A 23,387-nucleotide genomic window follows, 5' to 3' on the forward strand; every position below is an offset into this window, starting at 1 on the left:
GAGGCTGATTTCTGCTGAGAATTTCAACGTTCTTGATGTATTTACAAGTTTTATCCTTTGTTACTAGGGACGATAAACTGATTTAGATTAGTCTACTTGATATTCCTTCCTCACCCCAAACTCACAGTAACTCTGAGCTGATAATTTTTTTTCTTCTGTGTGATCTAGAGAAAAGTTGAGAATTTTCTCATTTCTTGTCTTTCCTGAAGGCTTATTGTAGTGACTAAAAATTTGATATATTGCAAGACATTTTTATTGAGTGTTTCTGGCATGAAAAAGAAAAAAAAATGAGATTACGTGTCTTCCCACTTTCATTTTTCTGAACTGAGAGGCTTGGATAGTGTAGATAATAGTTTGATTTTTAGATATTAATCCAGCCAGCAGCTGCTCGGGGTTTGCTGACCATCCATTTTCTTGTGTTTGAACTAGCTGGAACGAGATGAGTCAAAGGGAAGGCGAATATGAATTTTAAAATCCTTTTAAAGTATTGATTTCCAAATTCTAAAACCCAGCAAAAAGATTCGATTTAGCAAAGCCGAACCAATGGTTTATTCTCTCACGTTCAAAAGCTTGGATTATAATTGATGAGCACACACGCTTTGGCCTGGGCTGGCTGCGGAGGTTATCTCCCCAAGTCCTTTCCTTGCCCCCGCTACCCTATTGTCTGAGGGTCTTGTGAGTCAGCTCCTGAGCAGATGCAGTTTATACCGTGACATTTTAAGGCAAAACAAAAGATTCCTTAATTCGCCTTCTGACTCATCGTGATCAAATGATTTTGGCTAATCTGAACCCTTGCTGAGGTTTTGCTTATCTGCTGTGTGGATTTAACAATCATAATGAAGTTGTGGGGTTAGCTCCTCTCTGAAAGGATTTTATGAAAGAAAATGCTTGCCCATATTCATGTTAAAATTGATTCAATCTCCTTATTTTTGAGTCCTTATGCAAAGTCTGAGAAAATTCTATTGTTCAGTTGTGCTGATACCAGTCTAGAGCAGACTATTTCTGACATACTCTTGGTGAACAAGGGAATATTCCTTCAGCCCAGGATTGAGCTTCTCCCATGAAAATAAAATTTAACACACATGTCATACAGTGATTGAGAGAATATATAGTGTAAAAGAAAGCGCACATTTTTTTTAAAGTGGTATTTAATGGTAAGAGGGCAAGAAGCGGGATTAGGAATAGGTGGAATTCTGGAGAAAAATTTACAGCAGAAAAATGCAGGACTTAAAAATGTCATTGTTTTCATGTTCTAAGTTTGACTCGATCACATTGCTGGTCTTTGAGACTTGGGTGAGATAGGTTGTTATCTCTAGGAAAAAGAAAAAAATGCACGCTGGTAAAGCCAAAAATTTAGGTTTTGCTTTGTACACTATTGTACCATCCACAAGACTGCCTCAGCGCTCAGCAGCAATAGTGCTAACCATGTAAATCTGAAATGTTGCTATTTCAATTTCTGAAGAAAGTTCTTAGTGTCCATGTAAATATATCGTATGTTTTAAGGCAGGTTTTTCAAATGAGCTGCACTTATGTATTGTAACTCTTATGTAATGAGTTACCCTGGAAACACAATTAGGCAAATAGTGCTCATTCTTGCAGCCTTTCCCAGCAGATAATTAATCACAATGAGAGCTGGGCCCCCAGCTACATGCAAAAGTGTATAGGGAATGTATAGGACAGTTATTTACAGTCCAGCCTGTGATGCTCAGGGAACTCTCGCTATTTAGAACAAGCTGTTTAAAACCATGTTTATTTCCTTTGCAAAACACATTTGGGCATACAAAGCTTTAAAGCTTATTGACACTATAGAGTCATCAATAGTTCATAAAATTAAGATTAAAGAGTAGCACGTTCTACGAGCTTCTGTTGTCAAATGAATTAGTGACTACTGGAAAGGGGGCGTTGGTTGATGTTTCCTAGTGTATGTCGTATGGACTGCATTTTTAGATGGTTTCCTTTATGGCATATAGAGATTTCAGACAAAAAGCAAAAAAGTTATTGATGTCATTTCTTTGGCTTTTTTTTTTTATATATATAATTTAGTGGTCAGGAATTACTCTAAAAGACCCATATTTCTTGAGTTGTTTGCTGTTCTGGGGATTTTACTGGAAAAGAATTGGGACTAGGAAAGTGTGGTAGAAAGCAACACTAATTATTCAGGGTTTGGGGCAAAAGAATTGTGAAGAAAGACTGATCAGACATGGGTTATTCCTTGGGAAAGGGAGCACGAAGGGGGGTCCCCATAGCACGTTAGAAGACCCTGAAAGGAATGTATTGATGTCAGTAAGCAGCTTGAGATAGTGACTAATTTGAAAACAAGAGGTCATTGACTGAAACTAAGGAGGAGACAAGCAGATAAGGAATTTGGGCGGCATTTTTTCACACAATGGGTAGGTTAGAATATGGAAAGTGGAAAAGCTGGTCATAGAAGCATGCTGCTATTGGTTCGGGTTCCAGAAGCAGCTGGGCAAATGTTTGGAAAAGGTTTATATACAGAGTGAAGAACTATTTTATTATTATTTTTTTTTTAGCTAATCTCATGCAGCAGTCCATAGAAGAATTTGAAGTGTTTAATTGACCAGATGGTAGTCTTCTGGCTATAAAGGGTACAATGTATATTACCTAGCTAAAGTGTAATTATTCCACAACTTCTATAGTTAGACCAGTTTAGTCACTTTTAAGGATAAACTTCATTAAAGAATGAATCCATAATAGTTGCATCTTTTATTCAGGTCATTCCATGTACTGTCTTGTGAAAGCATTGCCACCTACCTGCAATGTAAAATGAAGGTAATGTAAAATGTAGTTCTTAAAATGTAATAGATTCATGTTGATGAGCCACTTCTGTGTCCCCCGTAAAGAAAATTCACATTTTCCAAAGAGGACTCCAAGATTTTTTAGGGACAACTAAGGCATGCTTTCAGAAATGTCACTTTTGCAATCAGCATCTTAACTTTGCTCATGTTTCATTCAGCACATGGAGATGAACCGCCTTTCAGGTAATTCACCAGCAGTTTCTGGAAGAGGTACTGAAAGAAGCAAATTGTGTAGAACTCTATGGGAGCTGATACTGGGGAACACCTATAAGTAGGCAGTAGCAGCACATCCACAATTCTTGCTGTTATTACCCTTTGCGTGCATGTGTGCTTGTGCGCGCATACATGTGCATGGGTAAGTTAAATTTAGATGTGTGCACTGGTACTTTCTAGAGTGACCGTAGGTGGTTATGGGTTATCTTACCCTACATGGAATGCAACTCATCAACTTCTATTTCTTGCATGTAGTAATTTAGGCATATTCCTTTTACTTTTAACTTCTGGGGAGGCTGAAGGAAATCTAGATATAAAAGAGAAACAGTTCCTATGGTATAGAGTATGATGTGACATATTCTCATGCACAGTGGAAGTGAGGAAGGATTGGTCCTCAAATTAGCATCCATTTGCATTCTGTTACAGTGAGTGGGTTTTGCACGTTTTTTCTGCATTGACGAAGGATATTAGCTTAAAAGCTGACATGTCAGTAGTGAATTTCTATCTCTGCAAGACTGTTTAAATCAGTGAAAGCTTAGAAGCATTATTTTCCTGTAGTGGTTTTTAAAGCATTAGACTGTTCCTATGCGTTCCATCTTCAGTATCACCTTCCTTTGGATTGTGTACTGACAAAGCCATATCACTTACGTTTATACACTTATAACATGCAGTTTTCAAGTATTAATATAAAAGGTGTAAACAAGAACACATTATGTAATTTATACTCTGCATGTATAACTGTCAAAATAATTTTCAATACTTCACTTCTGTTACTTTAAGTACTCCCTTCTCCATTTATATGCTTGCTTTGCCCATTGGGTTTTTTGTTGTGGTTGTTTTGTTGATTTTTTTTTTTTAATAAAGGTAGTGAAATTTTAGTTTGGTCATTTTTAGGTCTATAGAAGCCCTTATATATTTCGTTTGAAATTACAGATTCAGGTACATGTTGGGTCCTTCCCAACTACATACACGTGTGCACACAGATTTTGTTCATCTCAGGGAAAGAATAAGCTTTTAATGAAAATGCCAGCCTGAATATATTTATCTTTTATGTTATCTTTAAAAGTGTGTCCCTCACTAGGTTTTTGCTGATGCTTTTCTCTTTCCATGAAAAGCATCAAATGATCATCCTGGCCAATAGCAGAACTCCAGCAGCTACAGCGACAGACATCTGGATAACTACAAATGAAAATTGCTTTTATTTTTGTAGTTTCTAGCTGTTTTTCAGCTCCTTTTTTTAACTCTAATATTTACAAGTGTTTTTATTTAATGGGCACTCAGACAATGCAACCTGAAGGAAGAAAATACTTGTTTCTTTGCAGCAGAGCACTATACAAACAGCATTTTACTCTTACAATGTGTTTTTCACTTCCATGGCCTTCCCTACACTATAGCACAACTGTTTTATCTTTTCATTGTGGTTCTATGTTGCTTTCTCTTTTGCCATTTTGATCAAAATTGTTGAACTTGGGGGTGAGGGAAGAGGAGAAGGCAACAGACAGAAAACACACATCTCAAACACCATTAGATTTGGCAAATTCTGGCATTCAGGAGCCCAAAACAGCAGTGCAGAAACCCAAGTCCTTTCAATCAGGTTCATTCCAGCTAACTTCAGCCATATAAAGCACCTAGCGTTCTGCATCTTGCCTAACCTAGATGTCTAGGTCTCCTCAGTCATCAATGGAGAACGATATGCACCTCTGGAGGATAATTCTCAGGCAAATGAATTGCCCATCAGGGCTTCCCTTCTCTCTCTTAGCTGTTGAGAGAGGAGATGACTAACTCTGATTCGAACTTCAAGGATGGCTGGAGTAGATGAGATGAGGCTGGGCCTCTGAGACTAAGCTAGTTAGTAAATATTACCAGTATGCCATTAAAACTAATGGTCAGTGAAGAAGTGGTGTTACACTCCCCCTAGTTATGACCCTTTCTTCTTTAATCAGATTGAGTTTGCCCCTCATATGGTGTGATTAAATGTTTCACTGCAACATTAAGTACTCAATGGGGCAAACACTCACTGGAGCAGCTACGCGAGCTGTCCTTTAGAAGTTGTCAGGGGGAAGCTGGAGGCATCTAGGGCGTTAGGAGCATTGCAAATCTATAGCATATCTGTGCTACGTCCAGCTAGCTTGGGCATTGGAAACAGCATAGCTATGACAGTGTAATAGTTCATGAGTGCTGATTTACCCTGCTAACTTCCCAGAGAGCCCACTTCTGTTTCTATACACTACCATAGCCAGCAGTATGGTCTTTTTGTGTATTAGCCTCCTGGCAGACCTGGATCTAGTTACTGTCTGTCCTTCTTCAGGAGGTTTCTGTCCTTGGGTCTCCACAGTTCATTGTCTGCCTCCTTGCTAAGGCAAAGCTGAATGCAGAAGAGGGCCAGAAAATGTTGTACTAAACCCATGAAAGCCTATTTTTCAGAGTCCTCACACAGGGAGGGAAGAAAGGCAGCATAAAGCCACTGTGCATGAGTTTGCTTTGACCATGAAGCACCACTTTTAAGCATGGTCCTGCAGTCAGTCATCACCCAAACACAGAAACCACTTGTATTCTTCCTAAACACAGACAGGCTGTGATGAGACAGCTGTTTGTCCTTGCTGATACCGTATTTTTGCCCTTATTTTCTTTCTCATGTGTATTTTTGTTATATCATAACATTACAAGTGATTCTTCCACAGTGCTCCCGACTGCTTGCAAATACTGCACCATGCATGACTCTCAGGCTAAAAGGCTGCCTATCAGCAACATCCTGCAAATATTAATTGGGTCTTTTTCAGTTTCCAGCAACAGCGGCAGAAAGAACTGTATTAGGGACTCTTCCTTCAAGATTTTAACAAGCCAGTTTTTAATCTGACCTAACGAGTGCCTTTGTCCTTCAAGGTATAATTCAAAATCTATACAATATAATAAATACAAAAAGATGCATTAAGGAGGTAATATCTGGCTAGAATGAGACTGAATACTTACTGCTGCAAAAAGACAGGCACTTGACAGGTCATTTCTGTATTCCCCTTAGTACTCCGTTTTTTTCTGTCAGGATAAATGCTTATTCCCACACAGATCATTGTCATCTCCTTAAGGAGAAATGGTAACAGTGCTAATAACCCCACATTTAAAACTGCTCAGCATGACTCCTACATCATATATTGAGCTTTGTGATCACTTTATGATCAAGGGCAACAGAAAGAGGGCTGAGAAAGGTGCAAAGGGTATTGGGAAAAAAAACCAGAGTATCTATCTAGGTCCTCACCTCTCTGGTGTCCAGGTACCTTGTAATCATTAATGGATTTGCCTTCATAACAACTTATTAGGTAGGAAAAAGATGGTTCATTTTATAAATGATGGTGTGAAACAAAGGGTGCATTTAATGATTTAACCACAGTGGTACAGGAAGTCAGAGTCTCAGGCTGCAAGAGAATTCAGATGTATCTAAACACAGCAACCTAATGGCCAAGCCATCCTTTAGGACTCACACTAACAAATTTATAGCCATTCTGCAGAGTTATAATCATATCTTTCTGAGGATATATGCGGGTAGATCTGAAAGTTGTTCCCAGCTAGAAAAATCCTTTTTAATTTAATATTTATGAGTGATATGTATTTGTGAAACATCACAAAGAAAACTCTTCATTTTGGGTTATTTAAAAAGAAACCCCCCACAAATAACTGCTTTGATGAAGTATTTAAAGATCATTTTATTTTTATAAATACACAGAAAATTCAGAGCATCTAGAATCTAAAATATTCCTTTTAATACAGTCCTTTAATATAAAATTCTATCAGTCTCACAGAATCTATGCTGCACTTTTCATTAGTAATGAATAAAATAGAACTTTTGACTTTGCTTTCGGTTCAAGCCTATTACATAAAATCTCAAAGCTTGCCTTAATTAAGCCAAAATTTTCATACATTTATGTGATAAATGCTGGTTGTTCTTATAACTGGGGGAAAAAAAAACCCAGCACACATTCAGGTGCACAGGCTCTGTAGTTTGCTGAACCTGAAAACCACTTTTTAATGATATGCCTTCATTTTTTCTTCCTGGCTGATATATTAGAAGATGTTACCCCTCTCAACAAACTTTGTCTGTCATATTCCTGCACCATCACAGTGACAGCAATGCTGCTACCATGTGGAAGGGATCATCCTCCACAGTGTTTCTCATGTTTTTTGTGCTTATCAAAATGTGTCCCCTGACACGTTTAGGGGGAGGAGAAGAGAGGGAAGATTTCATTTTTATAGTCATAAAACTAGTATTAGGTAATTCATGATTATTTTAAATATTGAGAGCTGCTGCTGGTCACCTCATCGAGCCTATTGCAGCAGAATTTGGCTAGCTCGTTATTTATTGCAGGAGGAAAAGAGAATTCAACTTTTACCCAGGTTTTTATGACATGCTGGATACTCCACTTATGTGACTATCTAAGGGCAAACACTTTAACCCCTTGAGATCTGCTAATCAGGAGCACCAGCTGTTAAGTGCCAGCATGCATCCTGCATTGGTGCCTGCGGGGAGAGAAAGGGTCGCAAAGGATATGACCCTAAACTTCAGAAACCACTTCTCTCCTTGGGGGCAAAATATAATTCAGCTTGCATCTTCTCTTGTTTTCTTTTAGTTTATCCAGTTAATGTTCCTGATGCGGGTTGTTGGGCACTCACTGTGAATGCTTCAAGCCTTTGGGAAGATGATAGTTAATTACTGAAGTTAAAATCTGCCTTGCACTGGTGTGGAAGTGCTTTTGGAGATATTTACTCAGCCAGCTCACTGAGCTGCTGAGGGCAGGGGGAAGGCTGATAGTGTCTGCTTCACAGTGAATTACTGCAAATGCATGGTCTGTTTAAAAAAAAAACATTGCACATTGCACAGTCATTTTTCACAATACTGCTGGTACAACATTAGTTCAGTCTCACACTAAGTTACATTTTTATGTTCATTTAAAACAAGCAGTGAAATCCATTGTGAAAAAGGAACCTGTCAGAAGCACAAACCAAATTTATTTCCTGCAGAGTAAAATACAGTCAAAAGGTGAAAAGGCAGTTCTTTATTCTTTAAATGCTTCCTTTTTTATCTCCCTTTTTATTTTCTGAAACCAGTAGCACTGTTAAGCAGACAGATATGTATTGGGGGGCGGGGGGAGGAGAAAAGATAGAAAATATTGCCTTTTTGGCACATTTTGTGTTCTCTTTTCCAGGTGTCAGTGCTTTCCAGCCTAGTATTTTTAACCCTTCTTCTAGCTTATTATATGACAATAAATTGACGTCTCCATCTACTACTGGACTTCATCGTTTAGTAGCCTGAGCAAAACACTTCCAATAATGGGATATCCTTGGAATCAGAGGGTCAAGTTCTTCCAGCTTGTACACTAAACCACTCCATCAAATGTAGTTTGTATGTGGACTTTCCAGATAAGCAATATTTAAAATACCTTAGCAGTGTGTGGATATTTCAGGGCCATCTCAGTAAGAGCATGATTTGACCCTAATGTCCTTAGATGCAATATCCCTCTCTCCCAATGTCATGTAACATATGCTGTATTTTTTGTCACCTGAAATGGCTCAAAAGCATAGATAAAATGTTACTGGATGCTACAGACTGTTATGCCATACTGTTGCACTCTCAGATTAAAGAGAAAGCCTCACCATGGTGAAAAAGATGTTGAATTTGTGACAGATTTTAACAAAATAATTCCAAAGACAGCTGAAAGCTTACACTGCAGTTAAACACTGAGCTCCTCTCACCTGTGAATGCAGGTTGGGTTCAGACCTCCCTTGAAAATCTCTTCCTTTGTCCATCTCTGTCACTGGAGAACTTTCTACAATCGCATGCATCAGTGGAAGAATTTGCATAACATAACAGCAATCTAGCATAAGTTTGAATAGAAAAAAAGCCCTCATCACAAAATGAGATTTAATAGTGGACTAGCAATATATATTTAAACTCATTTGTTTTAGGCACAATAAGGAAATAGATGCAGAACATGTAGTGGGGGATGTGAGGGAGAAAGAGAGGTTCACTCGTGTAGAGAGAAAACACATCATGCTGGCTTCATCCTAGGCCATTGATTTCATTCTCTTTCCTGTGAATTTTCTTCTTCCAAGATATTTTTCTTCCAAAGCAGCTGCCCAGCTTTGCAACACAAAGTTTTGTTGATCAGCCTCTCCAGGCACTTAGGTAGTTCCCATCACCATAGCATTCAGAAAGGGAAAAAAGGAGGTAGAAAACCAATCTCTGCCCCTGCTTCGCCTTGCCTTTAACCCCCTGGCCTCTGAACAAGGCGTGCTTTGGGCAAAATCATACTTTGCGCCCCTTTTAATTACTTATGGCTGAGGACATCAGAAGTGCTTGTGGCAGATATGCTGATCACAACCCATGGGCTGTGGGACACTGATCAGTAAAAATTGATGTTTCAGGGAGTTCTGCTGACAAAACACTTCAAAACAAGCTCCCCGTTAAGCACATTGGTGCACTAGGACTATTCTTACATTCCAGTGCAAGCATATGTTCGGTGTTTTGCTAAATCGGGATTTTATAACCAAGTGTTGTTCATACTATTAGGCATGTCATTCCATTAATGATGATAAAAAAGCAAGGATCAGTTCACTAGTAAATGCCTGCAATCTGCATTACAGAAATGGAGGAATTAACTCATTCAAAGGTAGACTCAGAAGCCCGTCTGGCCATTAAAAAGTGTTATTAGGTCTTGTCATGAACCTTTTCCCTGCACCTAATATGTTACTGATATGTTGGCCTGAGGGCAGAGTATTTTCAAATAAAGGACATCCCTTACTGGAGGGAGGACATACATGTTTGCAGCCGTGGGAAACCCAGGTGGTACTCTAGCCTGCCAGCTCCAGTGGGAGGATCTCCAGGTTCATCCTTGCAGCACACCTCAAAGGCTGGTTCAGGACTATGGTTAACCTCATCCATGGATGTCAGTGTCTTAAATCTTTCTCATATCTTAATTTCTGAAAGAGAGAATTCCTCTTATGTTGAGCCAAGATGCTGCTGGGACATTTTAATTCCTGGTAATCTAATGAGGCCACAAGTAAGGCTGTAAAGCATGTGTGGTACTCACACAACTCTGCTCCCATGGACATCTGTGGTGGAACAGGAAAATCACACCTAATTGTGCGTGCATGTGTGAGACTAAACACTGAAATGAGCTACCGTGTTATACCGGTGCTAGGGTTTACAAATAGTGTACCCTTACTGATGCTTTCCAGATGAACTGCCACCGCAAGACCTTAAGGGGTAATTACTGTCACTATTATCAGACTTTACAGCATGTGTGAGTATGTATTGCTTTGCTTCATTGCAAGGAGGTTTGGGGGGTTTTATTTTAAAATAAAACTTTCTATTTTTTCCAGAGGTCATCCCTGTAAATTCCTGTACAAGGCAGGGAGGGGGGTGGAGGAAGCAAAAGCCATACAGTGCCCCAGTCCCTTATAACTGCAAAAATATCTGTCAGATACCTTTTCTAAGTTGTCACTGTCATATTTACTGAATGAATTAATTCCATTTATGACACAGCTGACGAACATATTTTCATCGATGGGAAGAACATATTGCAAATCAATTATTCTTGTAGAGCTGATGTTATTTTTAAATATCTTCTCACATCTTTTATCAAAGGAAGCCAAATTAAATCATTCACTAGTAGTTGCTTTTCTGATTTTTTTTAAATGTGGTGCTGAGTTATAAAGTTGAGTTGGGCAAATGAGGAGGTACATGATGTTTACATTGACATGAACCTAATTACAGTTAGACTTAAGCCCTTAAATTACAAGTGTTGTAGGAAGAGTGGTAAGCATTGGTCCAAATCCTCCAAATCCAATCCTGGGAACTAAACAAGTTATATGTTCTAGGTGTGTGCAAGTTAGGTGTTGCAGCAGCAATGCTTTAGGTGCATGACCCACGAGTTAGGCACTGAGACCCCTGTGGATATTTGGGGACATTTAAATGCCTCCAGAAGGAAGTCCCAAATTGGCACAGGCTGGGCCAGGAGATTTTCCAGGGCCAAGCAATAGGAAATGGTTGTCAAATTTTGTATCAAAGGGCCACAGTCTTCTTCAGAGCACACCACTGAGTATCCTTTACAACAGAGCAGATTCCAGACTTGCAGCCAATCCCTGTTTTTGATAAACCATCTAATGATGAAAGTGTATGTACAAAAGAGGAGAGACCTGAGGTCAGCATCTTTCTAAGCTTCAGAAGCTATGGACCCACATCTGCCCTAGGAGAATGCGCAGACAACCAGGGCAGTAGGGGAAAGGGGAGCAGAGAAGGGCAGTTACACTTGGGCTAGGATGACCCTCTGCCCATCTGCCTGATGCTTTGGCACTGTGTGATGTTCTTGCAAGATGCAGAAGGGGACAGATACAAGACAGCCAAACTCTGTAGCTGAACTACTTAGCTCGAAGGATTTCCAGCCAGCCTTCTACTCCTGGAATTCATGTAGAAGGGACCAAAACCCTGATTTCCTCTCAGTCCCTTCAAAAAACATGTATCAGGTTAGGTACTTAAGGAATATGAGGAGGGTGGTCTTGAAACATCTTAAACTGGAGGAAATTGAGGAGGAAATCAGCATCTCGCTGTGCCCTTTGGTTCTCCAGGCTCTGGATTACTGTAGGAAGGGTGAGAGGCACAAGGACTTGCTTTGCTTTCCACAGATTATGTCTTAAAAGAAAGCACCTCCATTTGTACTGAGGAAGGGAGCCAGCCCCCACAGCAGTTAGGCTGTGCATGCCTATTTTCTGCATCCTGCTGCTGCCCATCGCTACACAGCAGCAATGTCCAGACACCCAAACTATAACCTGAACAAAATGCCGTAGAGTTGCTGGCTGAAACAGTGATCACACAGCGGGATGGTCTGGCCGGTCCTGAACTAGGAAGCCACAGGCAGGTTTTCTGGATCTCAGCTGCAAGTGACAAAAGTTCACCTAAATCTTGTTTTAACAGCATAAATCTTTGTGTGGTTCAGGCCCTTAATTCAGCGCGCACTCTTAGAAGTGACAAAGGGGCACTCGGTGGCATTGCCACAGCAGACCCTTAGGTTCTGCAAAATATATTCTGCTCTAGGTGCAGATGCATTTTTAAGAATTTGTTTTTCTCTGGCTTTTCTTGAATTAATGTTAATAAAAGCTGCCCCAACCTCTTATTTTTCTATATGAACACAAAAATTGCAGCTGCCTGCCAAGTCTGCTGAGAGATGGATGTAATAATTTTCAATTGGACTGTTAGCCCAAAGGGAACCCGATAGCAAGAGATTGACAGATGCAGCATGGATTATCTTGTGCTCTGAACTCAGCCCAATTTGTGGTTTGTTGCAGGTGCTAAAGAGATTGATATTGCTGCTACCCTGGAGCACTTGAGGGACCAGAGACCAGGCATGGTCCAGACAAAGGTACTGTCAATAAATCCACTGGGATTTTAAATACATTAAAGGTCTTTCACAGTAGTTGTTTTCATGACAGAAGAGCGAGGGTATGACCTAATTTAACGCAGGTCGCTTGCTGATTACTCTGTTTGGCTCCCTACCAACTGAGGTTTATTTATGCTGAAGATTTATCTAGGCTACTTTCTTTGGTGCTTACTGCTCTTTCTTGTAGCATCTCCAACATCTATCTTGATTACCATATATGAAGGGCAGTCAAGACAACAATCTATAGCCTACTAAAGAAAATGCGCATTTGAAAGAACGATCTTGCTTTCATCCTGAAATATGGATTATTTTCTTAGAGTATCTGTGCTTAACTGTGCATGTAATATTTTCTAAAAGCTTCAGCTCATTAAAGAGAATGTAACTGCTGCATTTGGGTTTTTTTCTGAAAAAAGTTTTGAATTGAAAGAAATATAATTTTGTAGGAAATTGAGTCATTTTTAATATCTTTGAATGGAAGAGCTTACATCGTGCCTAAAGCCATGTCCTTTATGGATGTAGCATGGTAGCTGTATCTGTATCATTTGGTGAGGTGAACATCTTACTCTATAACTCCTGTCAGTTGTAATAGTTTTGACATTTTCCCCCAATGTAAAACTTCTAAAGATAGCTGATGGTGTGATTGTAGTCCCTTAAATTAGAAATGACTTTTTATTATTAACAATTTCAGTGATGTATGGAATGATATTTTAGGGTATTTACTGCAAGTTAAAAGCTGCAAATATGACAATAAAAGAAACTTATTCATGGCATGGAGTCCAAATAAATCTGTTTGTGACATTGTAAAATATCAAATAAGAGTTATAGCTCCAAACTGATTAACACGAGCAATGTGACAGCACTCTTGGCCAGGCTGGAATTGATAAGAAAGTCTGCAGCCTTTAGGGAGTGAAATTGCTGAGGGACAAAGGTGAGATAAATGTGTGTTGTGGGATTCATTGGTTCATAACTTTTCTTGAATCTCTTCCTAATCATTTTATCTTCCCACTAATAATAGGAGAAGCTTTGCTGGAGAACAGTTGGGGGGATGCTAATTATTCTTTCCCAATTAAGTAAGTGCATGAAAAATAAAGATGAGCCAGTCAAAGCTAACTAATCTTTATCTGCAAGTAAGACATAAAATTGCACAAATCTTTCTTCCGCTTTGATTATTCAGACTGGAAAAAAATGCATAGCACACCTTATCCAATGTCACATATATTTACTCCAAGGGAAGACGCAAGTCCTGAACTACACCGTAAATGTATCCAAAATATATGGCAGCTCTGTAGACATATAGAGCTGAGATTCCAGTTTCCCTCTCAGGACAGAGAAATTACAGCTTGTTGCCTTCAACAAAAGGAAAAACATAGCTCCAGAACCAAAGAATGAGGTTATGCGAACAGCTTCTCTTATTTACCTGAGAAACAGTTACCAAGTCCCATGAAAATCTCACTCAAAACATGTTTTTCCCCTCCAAACATTTATCTGGAAGAGCTCCAGAAAAGAAATGTATCCTGTGTTTTCATATAGGATGACAAATTTTCTCAGGATATTGCCTATCTCTTCTCTTGCTCCTTCTTCCATCATTGTCGTTTTCTCAAAACCACCCAAATCACTTATTCAAGCTAATGTCTTGCAAATTATAAATATCTGGTTACATGCTAGCAACGCATGATCCCCAGAGAATTTTTCTGATGGATTTAAACAAACCCCTGTGCTTTCCCAACTGAATACAAATGAGGAATATTAGACTCCAGGAGTAATTTAAAACAATGGATTAAAAGTCAGGTTAGAAATGCCAATTACAGAATATCCCTAGGCAAAATAAACACCAACGTACTTCAGCAATGTTATTGTGTTTCCAGCAGGCAGCGCTCCACATTTTCAATAAGCATGTGAAAGGTTTGTTTGCAACATTTTGTCTTCTAGAAGGGATCTTTAATTCAAAAGCTCTGTATATAATAAATGGTAATGAAATTATCATAACGACGTTCTGCATTTCTGAGAAGCATAATAGAGGGTTTGTGGGTTTGTTGTTTTTTTTTTGCAGGGGAGTCATGAAATAGAATTGATATGCCACATGTGAGAGGAAAAAGTAATGAAGGAGGAAGTGTATTCTCTGTAATGGGAAAAAATATATATTTCCTTTTTTTCTCTCTCATTCTATATCTTTACTCTTGCAATCTGTAATATTTAGCTAAGGTTCTTATTGTGTTATATATGCTATATGTACTCAGATTGTTTTCCTCAGAATTTTTATTTGTAGACTTAATGAAACATAGCTTATTATTTTTTACTAAATATATTCTTGTCACCTCTGCATTATAGGTGGACTGATGCCACAAAATGCCCGTCCAGCTCTGTTTTCTAGGCAAAGCTAGAGGTTAAAATTCATCTCCAGTCAATCCTGTATATGCGAATAGCATATGTGAATGACAGCGTAGCTGTACAAAGCAACAAACTGAGCTCATTTAAAATTTACTGAAATTAATTTGCTGTGGTTGTTCTCATGGAAAGGTGTGGAAGGTGTGTAAAGGCTTTTCTTTGGAGTGCAATGATACACATCAATGGAAGCTGCGCTATCTGCATTTCGCCTGTGTATTACACAAAAGGAAGGAGGGGGAAGAGCTCAGCTGCACCATCCCAGAAGGACAATGTCCTCACACATCTCATGTCTGCTCTACTGGTCCCTTTACTGCAGTGTTTCAGAGTCAATTTTGAGCTCTCGCTGTAATGATTATGCTTTGTAAGTTGTTTTGCCCCAGTGATTTAGGGTGACACCTAATGTTTGTTAGCTGGCGGTCTCCACTGAACTTGTCTCCAAAATCCATATCTGAACTTTGGAGTTCATGTTGATCAGTCCATGGTCCTTGGGTGAGACAGACCCTTTTCCTCAGGTGATGCAATGATGCCTCTGTGAGGGGTAAAGGCACTTACAGGTCAGATGGTCTCCAGCCTAGTCTCCTACCTGTCTTCACAGTAAAGTCAACACATCTCCAACCAAAGAAGTTAAAGGGCAGGTTTGCTCAGTGAATAGCTTTAGAGTAATATCAGCTATTTTCAGAAATGGGACTAATATTAAAGTATTGTAGTCCCCAGTCTTACAAGCTTTTCCTGACTGTAAAATACACATATGAAGAGCACATTAGGTAGCCTCATTACCATGGGCGGCTTCTCTTCTTCCGAACTGACTCCCACATCTTGGAAGAGTCATCTGCACATCTCTGAAACTTGGCTGCATCACTGTGTCAACCCCGTCGTGTTCAGATCAGCCTCTTCTGTTGCTGTGCTCCCCGTGCTGCAAGGACTGGCAGTGACAGGGACCAGCTGTCCCGCTCACATCTGAGCGTCAGCATCCTGGGAGCACCCGCTTTGCCCCTCTCCCGCCAGCCCCAGCACAAGGGCCTCCCACCCTGCCCAGGCTGCTCCTCAAGTCTCTCGCCTTGCGGAGCTGCATAGATGGGGACAAGTGGCTGCTGGTTCTTCCTGCCAAGGCTTTTTTGCCCAGAGTCGAGCAATTCACATGCATCGCCTCAAATTTCCTGAAGCTTTTTGAGCCACTACAAGCAGCCAGTTTGGTTCTGGCACAGCATGTCCAGATGAATGCCCTCTGCTTCCACTGCCCTCCAGCTCCTCTCACATATTCTGTGTGTTCTGGTTAAAATATAACTGCTGCTCCTGGGTGGCCACCAGCATTTCCAGTCTTTTCTTTAATTGCAGGCACCTTGGAGAGTGCAGGGAGGCATAGGCAGACATATACACCATTTTCTGTGCCTAATGAGGATGAGTCCTACTCTTTAGGGTGAATTGATGTCTGATTAAAAACTATTGGCTGCAGTCCAGCAAACGTACAAGGACGCCACTTTGACAGCACCAAGCAGACAGCAAAATTCTTGAATGTCAGTGTTTCTGAGAAATTATTCTGATTTTTGTTCTTGTTTCTCTGCTCAGGAACTGTTCCCATCATTGCTTCTTTCTGAGGCATCTCCACATGGGAGATGACTCTGCAGTGGGGTAAAATGAGGCAGAGAAGACTGGCACTGAATTGCAGGAATTAGAAGTCAGGTGTCTTTCTGAACTATGAGTTGCACATCTGTAGTTTGTTCTTTCATATTTCCTGCAGATTTCCACAGTAAAGTGAAACACTGTGGAAAATGAATGCTATTAGTCCAGTAATCACCTTCGGGGGCTTGCTGTCTTCTGCAGCCATCCGCCACTGCTGCGCACATACTGCAGCTGCCCTGCACAGCCCCTGGCAGTGCAAACTGAGGGGCTGGAGGTACCTACCAGACCACCAGTTTTCTAACTGGAGACACAGAGAGTAGCCCAGCAGTGATCCCATGATACTTTGCAGGGTTATCTCAGACCACCATGCTCAAAGTTGGCTCTTCAGCAGCTGTTGACCCCAGCTGGCTTAGACCACTGGAGTACTTCTAGAAAATCCAGAAACTTCTCACAGTCCTCGTCTGGTGTCCTTAATTTGCCTATATTCTGAGTAAACTGCCCACATTTCTTTTTTCATCTGAAAAGCTGCAAACACCAAATCATCCTGTCAGATATTTCAGTAAGATAAATTTCTGAGAAAAATTACTTGCTTAGAAAATACAACACCTGTTAACCTTGAGCAAGTAAAGCTCCTTTGTCCTTCTGTAGGACTGCACAGTTCAGGAGTGTGTTAGGGTTGCACTCATAAGAGGTGGCCGTTCATGGCTGTGTCCTTCACAACTCTGCCACCGCAGTGCAGAACCCTGTTAGTAATTTTGGTTTTATGCTTACAGTAAATTAATAGCATAAGGAAAGCTTTCCCAAGTATTTCCTAAATAGGAGCGGTCTAAACACCTTTGGGTAATTTGTGGGTGCAGAAAGGCTGTTAAAAAGGGAGGCTGAAAAAGAGCAATAACAGGTAAACCAAAAAGCAGATATTGTTCTGTATAATAGATAGAAGGTGAGGAGATATTTATTCTAGCTGATTTCAGCTAGAAACAGTACTGAGAAAAGCCAAAGGCTCTGCTTTGCAGCATCTCACCTATTTCATATCACAGTTATGTTAACGAGTTCCCATCTCTGTGTCAGAAGGAAATGGCTGGTGATCAACTACTCCCAAACCCTTCTGACCACACAATCGCTATACATCATTGTGTCCCAATTGCTTAGCTTCTGCTACCAACATTTTTCTCCATTAAAATGACTCCGGCTTCAGGATGCTGTCAGACATGTTATATGGCATCAATAATCCCAGAACATTTTGTTCCTTTCCATTGCAGTGTACAGTTCATCCTGCATATTCATATTTTTAACAATGTCTTGAGGATGCTTGGCTGCAGAATAGGGCATCAGGCTTTTGGAAAGTGTTTTGTTTTATTATTCAGAGTATGCGTTTGTTCTCTTCACAGGAGCAGTTTGAGTTTGCTTTGACAGCGGTTGCAGAGGAAGTGAATGCAATACTCAAGGCGCTTCCCCAGTGAGCGGCTCAGTCTCCCAAAGGTTCCCGCAGGATCCATCCCTCGTTTTCCTCATCTTCAATCCCTGTGAATGCTCTTGGAAACCGTGACCTGACCTTAACTGTGCACCTTCTGTTGTAACCACATAGTGATAGGGTCCTTACAAACTCCCTTAGCTGGTAAAAGTTCAACAGTTAAAATGTGTATTCTGTTTTTTGGGGTTTTAAACAAATTTTTAAAAGTACATTGAAGCCTCGGATTAAGTGACAAAACAATCCATCTAATTCCTTTCACATCCTCAAAGCCCTGAATGTCACACTTTGAAAGCACACGTTCATGTTCTTAATAGCAAATATACAGTATTGTGGGTAATTAGTGCAGTCAATATAGTCTCAGAAAACAGTGTTCTGTTATATTTTATAACTTCCACAAGGCTGAATAAGGGGTGGGGCCTAAAGAGGATGGTGATTGTTCCTATACAATGCTGAGCAAGAGCATGAAACAGTGCTGAGGGTGTGAGTAAACACAGGTCCAGGCTCTGGCAAAGAGAGCTTGCACCTTCTCGTGCTGGACTTTGGCAAGCAAATGTTTTCTTAACTGTTGCTTACTTTTCAGCTTTGTGCTGTGAATGGAAGAAAATCTGACCTATAAGTAAATAGGCCTGCACAGTTGTTGCAGCTGGGGAGGACAAGTTGGCCACATTAACAGGAAGCCAGGGGATAACGAGCACAGCAACTCTGACCACGTACGCTGACAGTGCGGAAAAGGAGAGCGTAGGCTCACCCCAGGTGATGGGGAAAGGCCCTGTCAGCAGTCAGGTAAATGGCCGGAGCTGTTATGTAAACAGATTTTTGATTTTATGGGATTAGTGAGGAAGAAAATGGGACTCTTCTCTTTATATTTTTGCATTTCCCTCTGTAAAACTGTGCTGTGCCATTCATTTTAGCCGGGAAAGTATATTTATGTAAAAGCCTGGCTGAAGGAGAAATCTCCAGTCTGTATTTTATGATTCTCATCTAGTTTGTCTGATCCAGACATTCGTTGCACCTTTCTGCAGAGGCTCTGCTTGCTCCTTGTTCTGAATGATACCTATTTTAACTCACCGTTAAGGGATAAAGAAGCACAAGGGGTGAATTTCGGAGATTCTTGTGTTCTCAAAATCCTAATGCCTACTGTTGCAAAGTAATGCTGAAATACGTCTGTAAATGGTTTGGTTATGCAATCTTGCTTATGTGAATTCACAGGTTTAGTTGTGGTACTCTTCTGAAGGAATTTAAATTATTTCTAAAAAGTACTCTGATATGTTTGAATGAAGGGCCTGAGACCAAAATTATGAAAGGTATTTAAGTGATCTAGGATCTTAATTTCATTTTCAAAAGTGAACACTTGGATGCTTTTTCATGTGTTATCCTACATCTCTGTGATTTAAGAATTTTGGGGTGCTTTTTTCCAAAGTCTTAACAGTGTTGTATGCTTGAAACTATATTAGGCTAATCATATGACTTCAGCACTGGAAAATATATCATTGAATTTAATTTGGGAAGGGGAAGCTTTTATAAACTTCTAATCAGTGAAATGTTAAAGAGAACAATATCACAGAGTTTCGCTGGCACAAAGGTAACAGGCATCTATTGAAATCAACCATATTGCAATTTTGTGTTGTAGGTGTGGATATTGCTGATTTCTTCCTTTTAGCAATTAAAGACTTATCAAAAAAAAAAAAAAAAGAAAAAGGCTTGTTACTTTTCACCATACGTTTTTGTATGCTTTATTTGGTATGTGCTGTTGCTTCATTTGTGCATCCCATTACTATGGGAGTACAGAGCAGTTACTGCAGATGCCATCATCCTCTTAAGTACACATACTGTACATTAAGCCACATGTTTATTTTATGGCCTAAGCATTTTAGAGCTTTCCTAGCAATAACTAAAAAAACTAATGGAGTATGAATGAGAAAATTGCCTTTTTCATTTGATAATTTAGGTTTAACAGGATTCTTTTATTACTTTAGCTAACACAAAATTGCAGATCAGGGCAGATGAGATCAGTTTGAGCAGTATCAGCAAGTGTTTGAAGTAGATTTACTGTGAGCCATGTACTGTAGCCTTCTGAAAACACAGGTAGTTATATCCAAGCAAACTGTCCAAAGAACCAAATTAGGGCATCCTAAGCCAAGCCCTCCGATTATCGGGTAGAATTATTTCCCAGCGCAAGATGCTGTGCCATTACCTACTGCCAATGGGATAATGGGTTTTTAGCACAGATTTCTGCCCTGGGATTCATTAGTGTTCACCTTCTGACTGTCCCCGTGCATACCACAAATATGGCTGATAAGCCTTTCGTTTGCACTTCAGGAATATTTTTTAATTGTTCTTTTGCAAATATTTGCATTTTATAATATCAGTTTCAGGGTGATCCCTATTAATTCACAAGCAGCTGAATGTAGGACTTAATATTGGTCTTCATGCTGTGGAGTTCATTTAGCATAAATTAGAGGGCATTAATCTTCCCCAAGGCTGATGGGGCAGGGCTATATGGCATATAACGGGGCATACTTGTAGACCAGTTTACACAACAGAAAGATGCAGTCTTACTCAAAGAGTTAGAGCATCTCCCGCTGAATGTCATTGACAATCCTGTTACTTCAGCTGTGTTTTGTACAGTTCTTCCACAAAGAGGTGCCAGGCTTATTCTGTTGACTGCAAACTATCATGCAGAGTATTTCGTCTGCGCAGGTAGCATACTGTTCACACCTCTCAATAAATACCCTGCTTCTGGGGGTGATAATCTGCTGCAGAGTCTATTAGTGAAATGCGGGTTTCCGTTGCACCTGGGTGATGTGGAGGGGTTTGACAATCCATTTCCCAGGACGGTGCCAAAGCCATGGATGAAGCCACAGAAATTGATTTCTCATGCAGGGCAGGTATTTCTTTACCCTTTTCACTGCAGGTAGCTTAATCCTTGTGATTTGGCAGAGGATGTTCTTCAGGTTGCCCCTGGCCACTTGCGCTGGACGTGGGACCCGCCCCCATCCGTGTTCACTGGCAGGTTGAGTTGAGCTTCTCCCTAGAAGCCAGGACCACCTGAGAGCCCAGAGTCAAATGAGACCCACGGTCCTTCCCCGTTCAATATTCTGCTTGATCTTTAGTAAACTGATTGCAATTGAAGCTTGGGCTGGTGCCTGACATGTAGCCATAAACAGCACGTGTTTAATATTGACCATCGTCATGTGCTTGATAAAGACAAATTGAAGCTACAGGTGCTGTTTGTGTGGCTGAAACTTTAAATGACATTTAAAGGGGGGAGCTGCAGGAGGGCAATTTAACCCCAGTGTTGACAATTTCCTTCCTCTTTGGTCAAAGCCTGTGGCAGAGGGAGAAAACCCTGTTTCCCCACAGGCACGGCAGCAAGCACAGCTGCTGGCCCTGAGCAGGGCAGTGACCTGACCAGACCTCACGCTTATGTAGTCACCATGTGTGTAGATATGAGGGACAGAGGTGGTTGTCACCAGCATTGATAGTTCATAGGATTAACAGCACAGTTGCTTTCTCCAGCCTTTGCGCTTCCCATGATGTGGGCCAGCAGGTAGAGGGATGGAGGGGCAGGACAGCACCATTCCCCAAAGCCCAGATCCTTGAGGTTCAGCCCTAGCCACAAGGAAGACAGTGTGGGGTTGCTGTTGGCTTCAGGTTTCAGGTACGAGCTCTAACCATTGCTTTTGACCATCGTCTGTGGGTCCTGGTGCAGCCCAGGTAACATCCAGTGGAAGACCTTGGCAACTGTGAGGGCCAAGAATGAATTTCAGCAGAAAATCCCATATCCAAATCTCAATGCAGTAGCAAAACAAGCAAGATTATTTTTATAGATGCTACTAAATGTTTAAAACATTTTAAAATATTTTTAAAATCTACACCAATGACTAAACCTTGTTCCTGTCTCTAGCATGCATGCAGAACCAGTCTCCATCCATCCCCAGGGGAACGACAGCTATAGTACCTGTAAGGAGTTTATGCTTTATTAGTCAAGTGGAACATTAATAAAACCCAGCCCACTTCATAATTTCCAAAATATTCATTAATTTAAAAAACTGTTTATTGGAATAGAAAACAAGTATTGGATTAGCTTTGTTACAGAACAATAGCTCTCCTAATTTTTATTCTGCATATTTTATTCTTTGTTTAGAAAATTCTTTTAAGAAGCAGTTGAGATAATTCGCTTTTTAAAACTGTACAGTTTCTATGGTTTTGCTTTTTAAATGAGACTACACTTTGTAGAATTGATTATTATATTTTTCTGTTAAGATTACATTGGGCATTACAAAAGCATTCCCCACCACAGTGAAAAGAAAGCTGTCCTGTTGGTTTATTGTAAAAGAAAAAAAAATAATTAAAACAAAATTGCAGAGCTGTGGCATACTCAAAACAATTAGAGCATGACTCTTTACTACTCTTCATTTACCACATTAGAAAGAAAATAAAGTTACACCAGCAAGATTTTATTTGAAGCTGTTCTTGCATGCTGTTTGTACTGTATTTGATGGCATAATATTGTTTTGTTTACAGCCTTTTCTTTCTTGTCATTCTATTATATTCTTTATATGTATATAGTTTAAAAAAAAAAAAAGATTATACAAAGTATTTTGTTCTACCTCTGTAAAAATCATATTTGTGAATAAAGTCACATTGTCTGTGGAGTATGGTATTGTGAATACAGCATTAACAGCTGGTGCTTTGCTTTTATTTGGCGGGTGGGAGCGGTACCTCCATCCGTTGCTGGAGAGCTGGGTTCTGAATATCCGAGGTGGGCACGTGGGGCTGACAGAGAGGGGCACAAACGTCCTGCTGACGGCTTAGAGGTGCACATTTAATCTGCTCTGAGCAGAACAGATTGCAGCCACCTCTGGCTTGGGTGCGTGGCCTGTAATATTGCAGCTTCCAACGCTACTGATCAAGGCAGACTCCTGTGTTCAGACCAGAAAGTGAAGCAGCCAAAAAAATTACTAAATTACAGCGATCCTCCTTGGGCAACCGGGAGGTGAAAAACTTTGGCCTATAGTGTGTCGCAGAGTGTACAAGTTAACACATGGAATAAGTGAAACCCTTTGGGGAGATTTAAAGGCAGGAGGATGTTGGGGACGGAAGGCTGCTGGATTGGAGCATCGCATAATGGGTGGTACGGGCTGCCCAAGGATTTATAGTTTTAAAATAGTAGCAGGATTCACAGGATTTGAACGGGTAATGGAAAATACTCACTGCTATATTAAATAAGGTTAAGAGGAATAAAGTCTAAGGTTCCCACATAAGCATAGCATAAAATAACCAGTCTTTTCCTCAGGGGATAAGAAGTAGTTTTCCCATAAGCACTGTCCATTATATGAATATTTGTACCCTTCCATGAAATATCTACTGTTAGCTGTTATCAGAGGCAGTCTTTATGATTAGACAGCTCTGGTGTGACAATTTTCGTGGTCCTGTATTGGTGTTAAAACTTCA

At 40.2% G+C, this 23,387-nt stretch overlaps 1 protein-coding gene across 3 annotated transcripts in view; it reads left to right on the plus strand.

The window, feature by feature from the left end:
- The window catches only part of PTPRN2 (protein tyrosine phosphatase receptor type N2), a 675,251-nt gene extending 652,663 nt beyond the window's left edge, over positions 1–22,588 (plus strand). For all 3 annotated transcript variants that reach the window (XM_064445017.1, XM_064445019.1, XM_064445018.1), the window contains 2 exons: positions 12,363–12,436; positions 17,848–22,588. In XM_064445017.1, the coding sequence (XP_064301087.1) occupies positions 12,363–12,436; positions 17,848–17,919 (146 nt within the window). In that variant the 3' untranslated portion in view covers positions 17,920–22,588. The remainder of the gene's footprint in view (positions 1–12,362; positions 12,437–17,847) is intronic.
- The last annotated feature ends 799 nt before the right edge of the window (positions 22,589–23,387 follow it).

This window comes from Phalacrocorax carbo, chromosome 2 (assembly GCF_963921805.1).
Source record: "Phalacrocorax carbo chromosome 2, bPhaCar2.1, whole genome shotgun sequence".
Classification (NCBI taxonomy): Eukaryota; Metazoa; Chordata; class Aves; order Suliformes; family Phalacrocoracidae; genus Phalacrocorax; species Phalacrocorax carbo.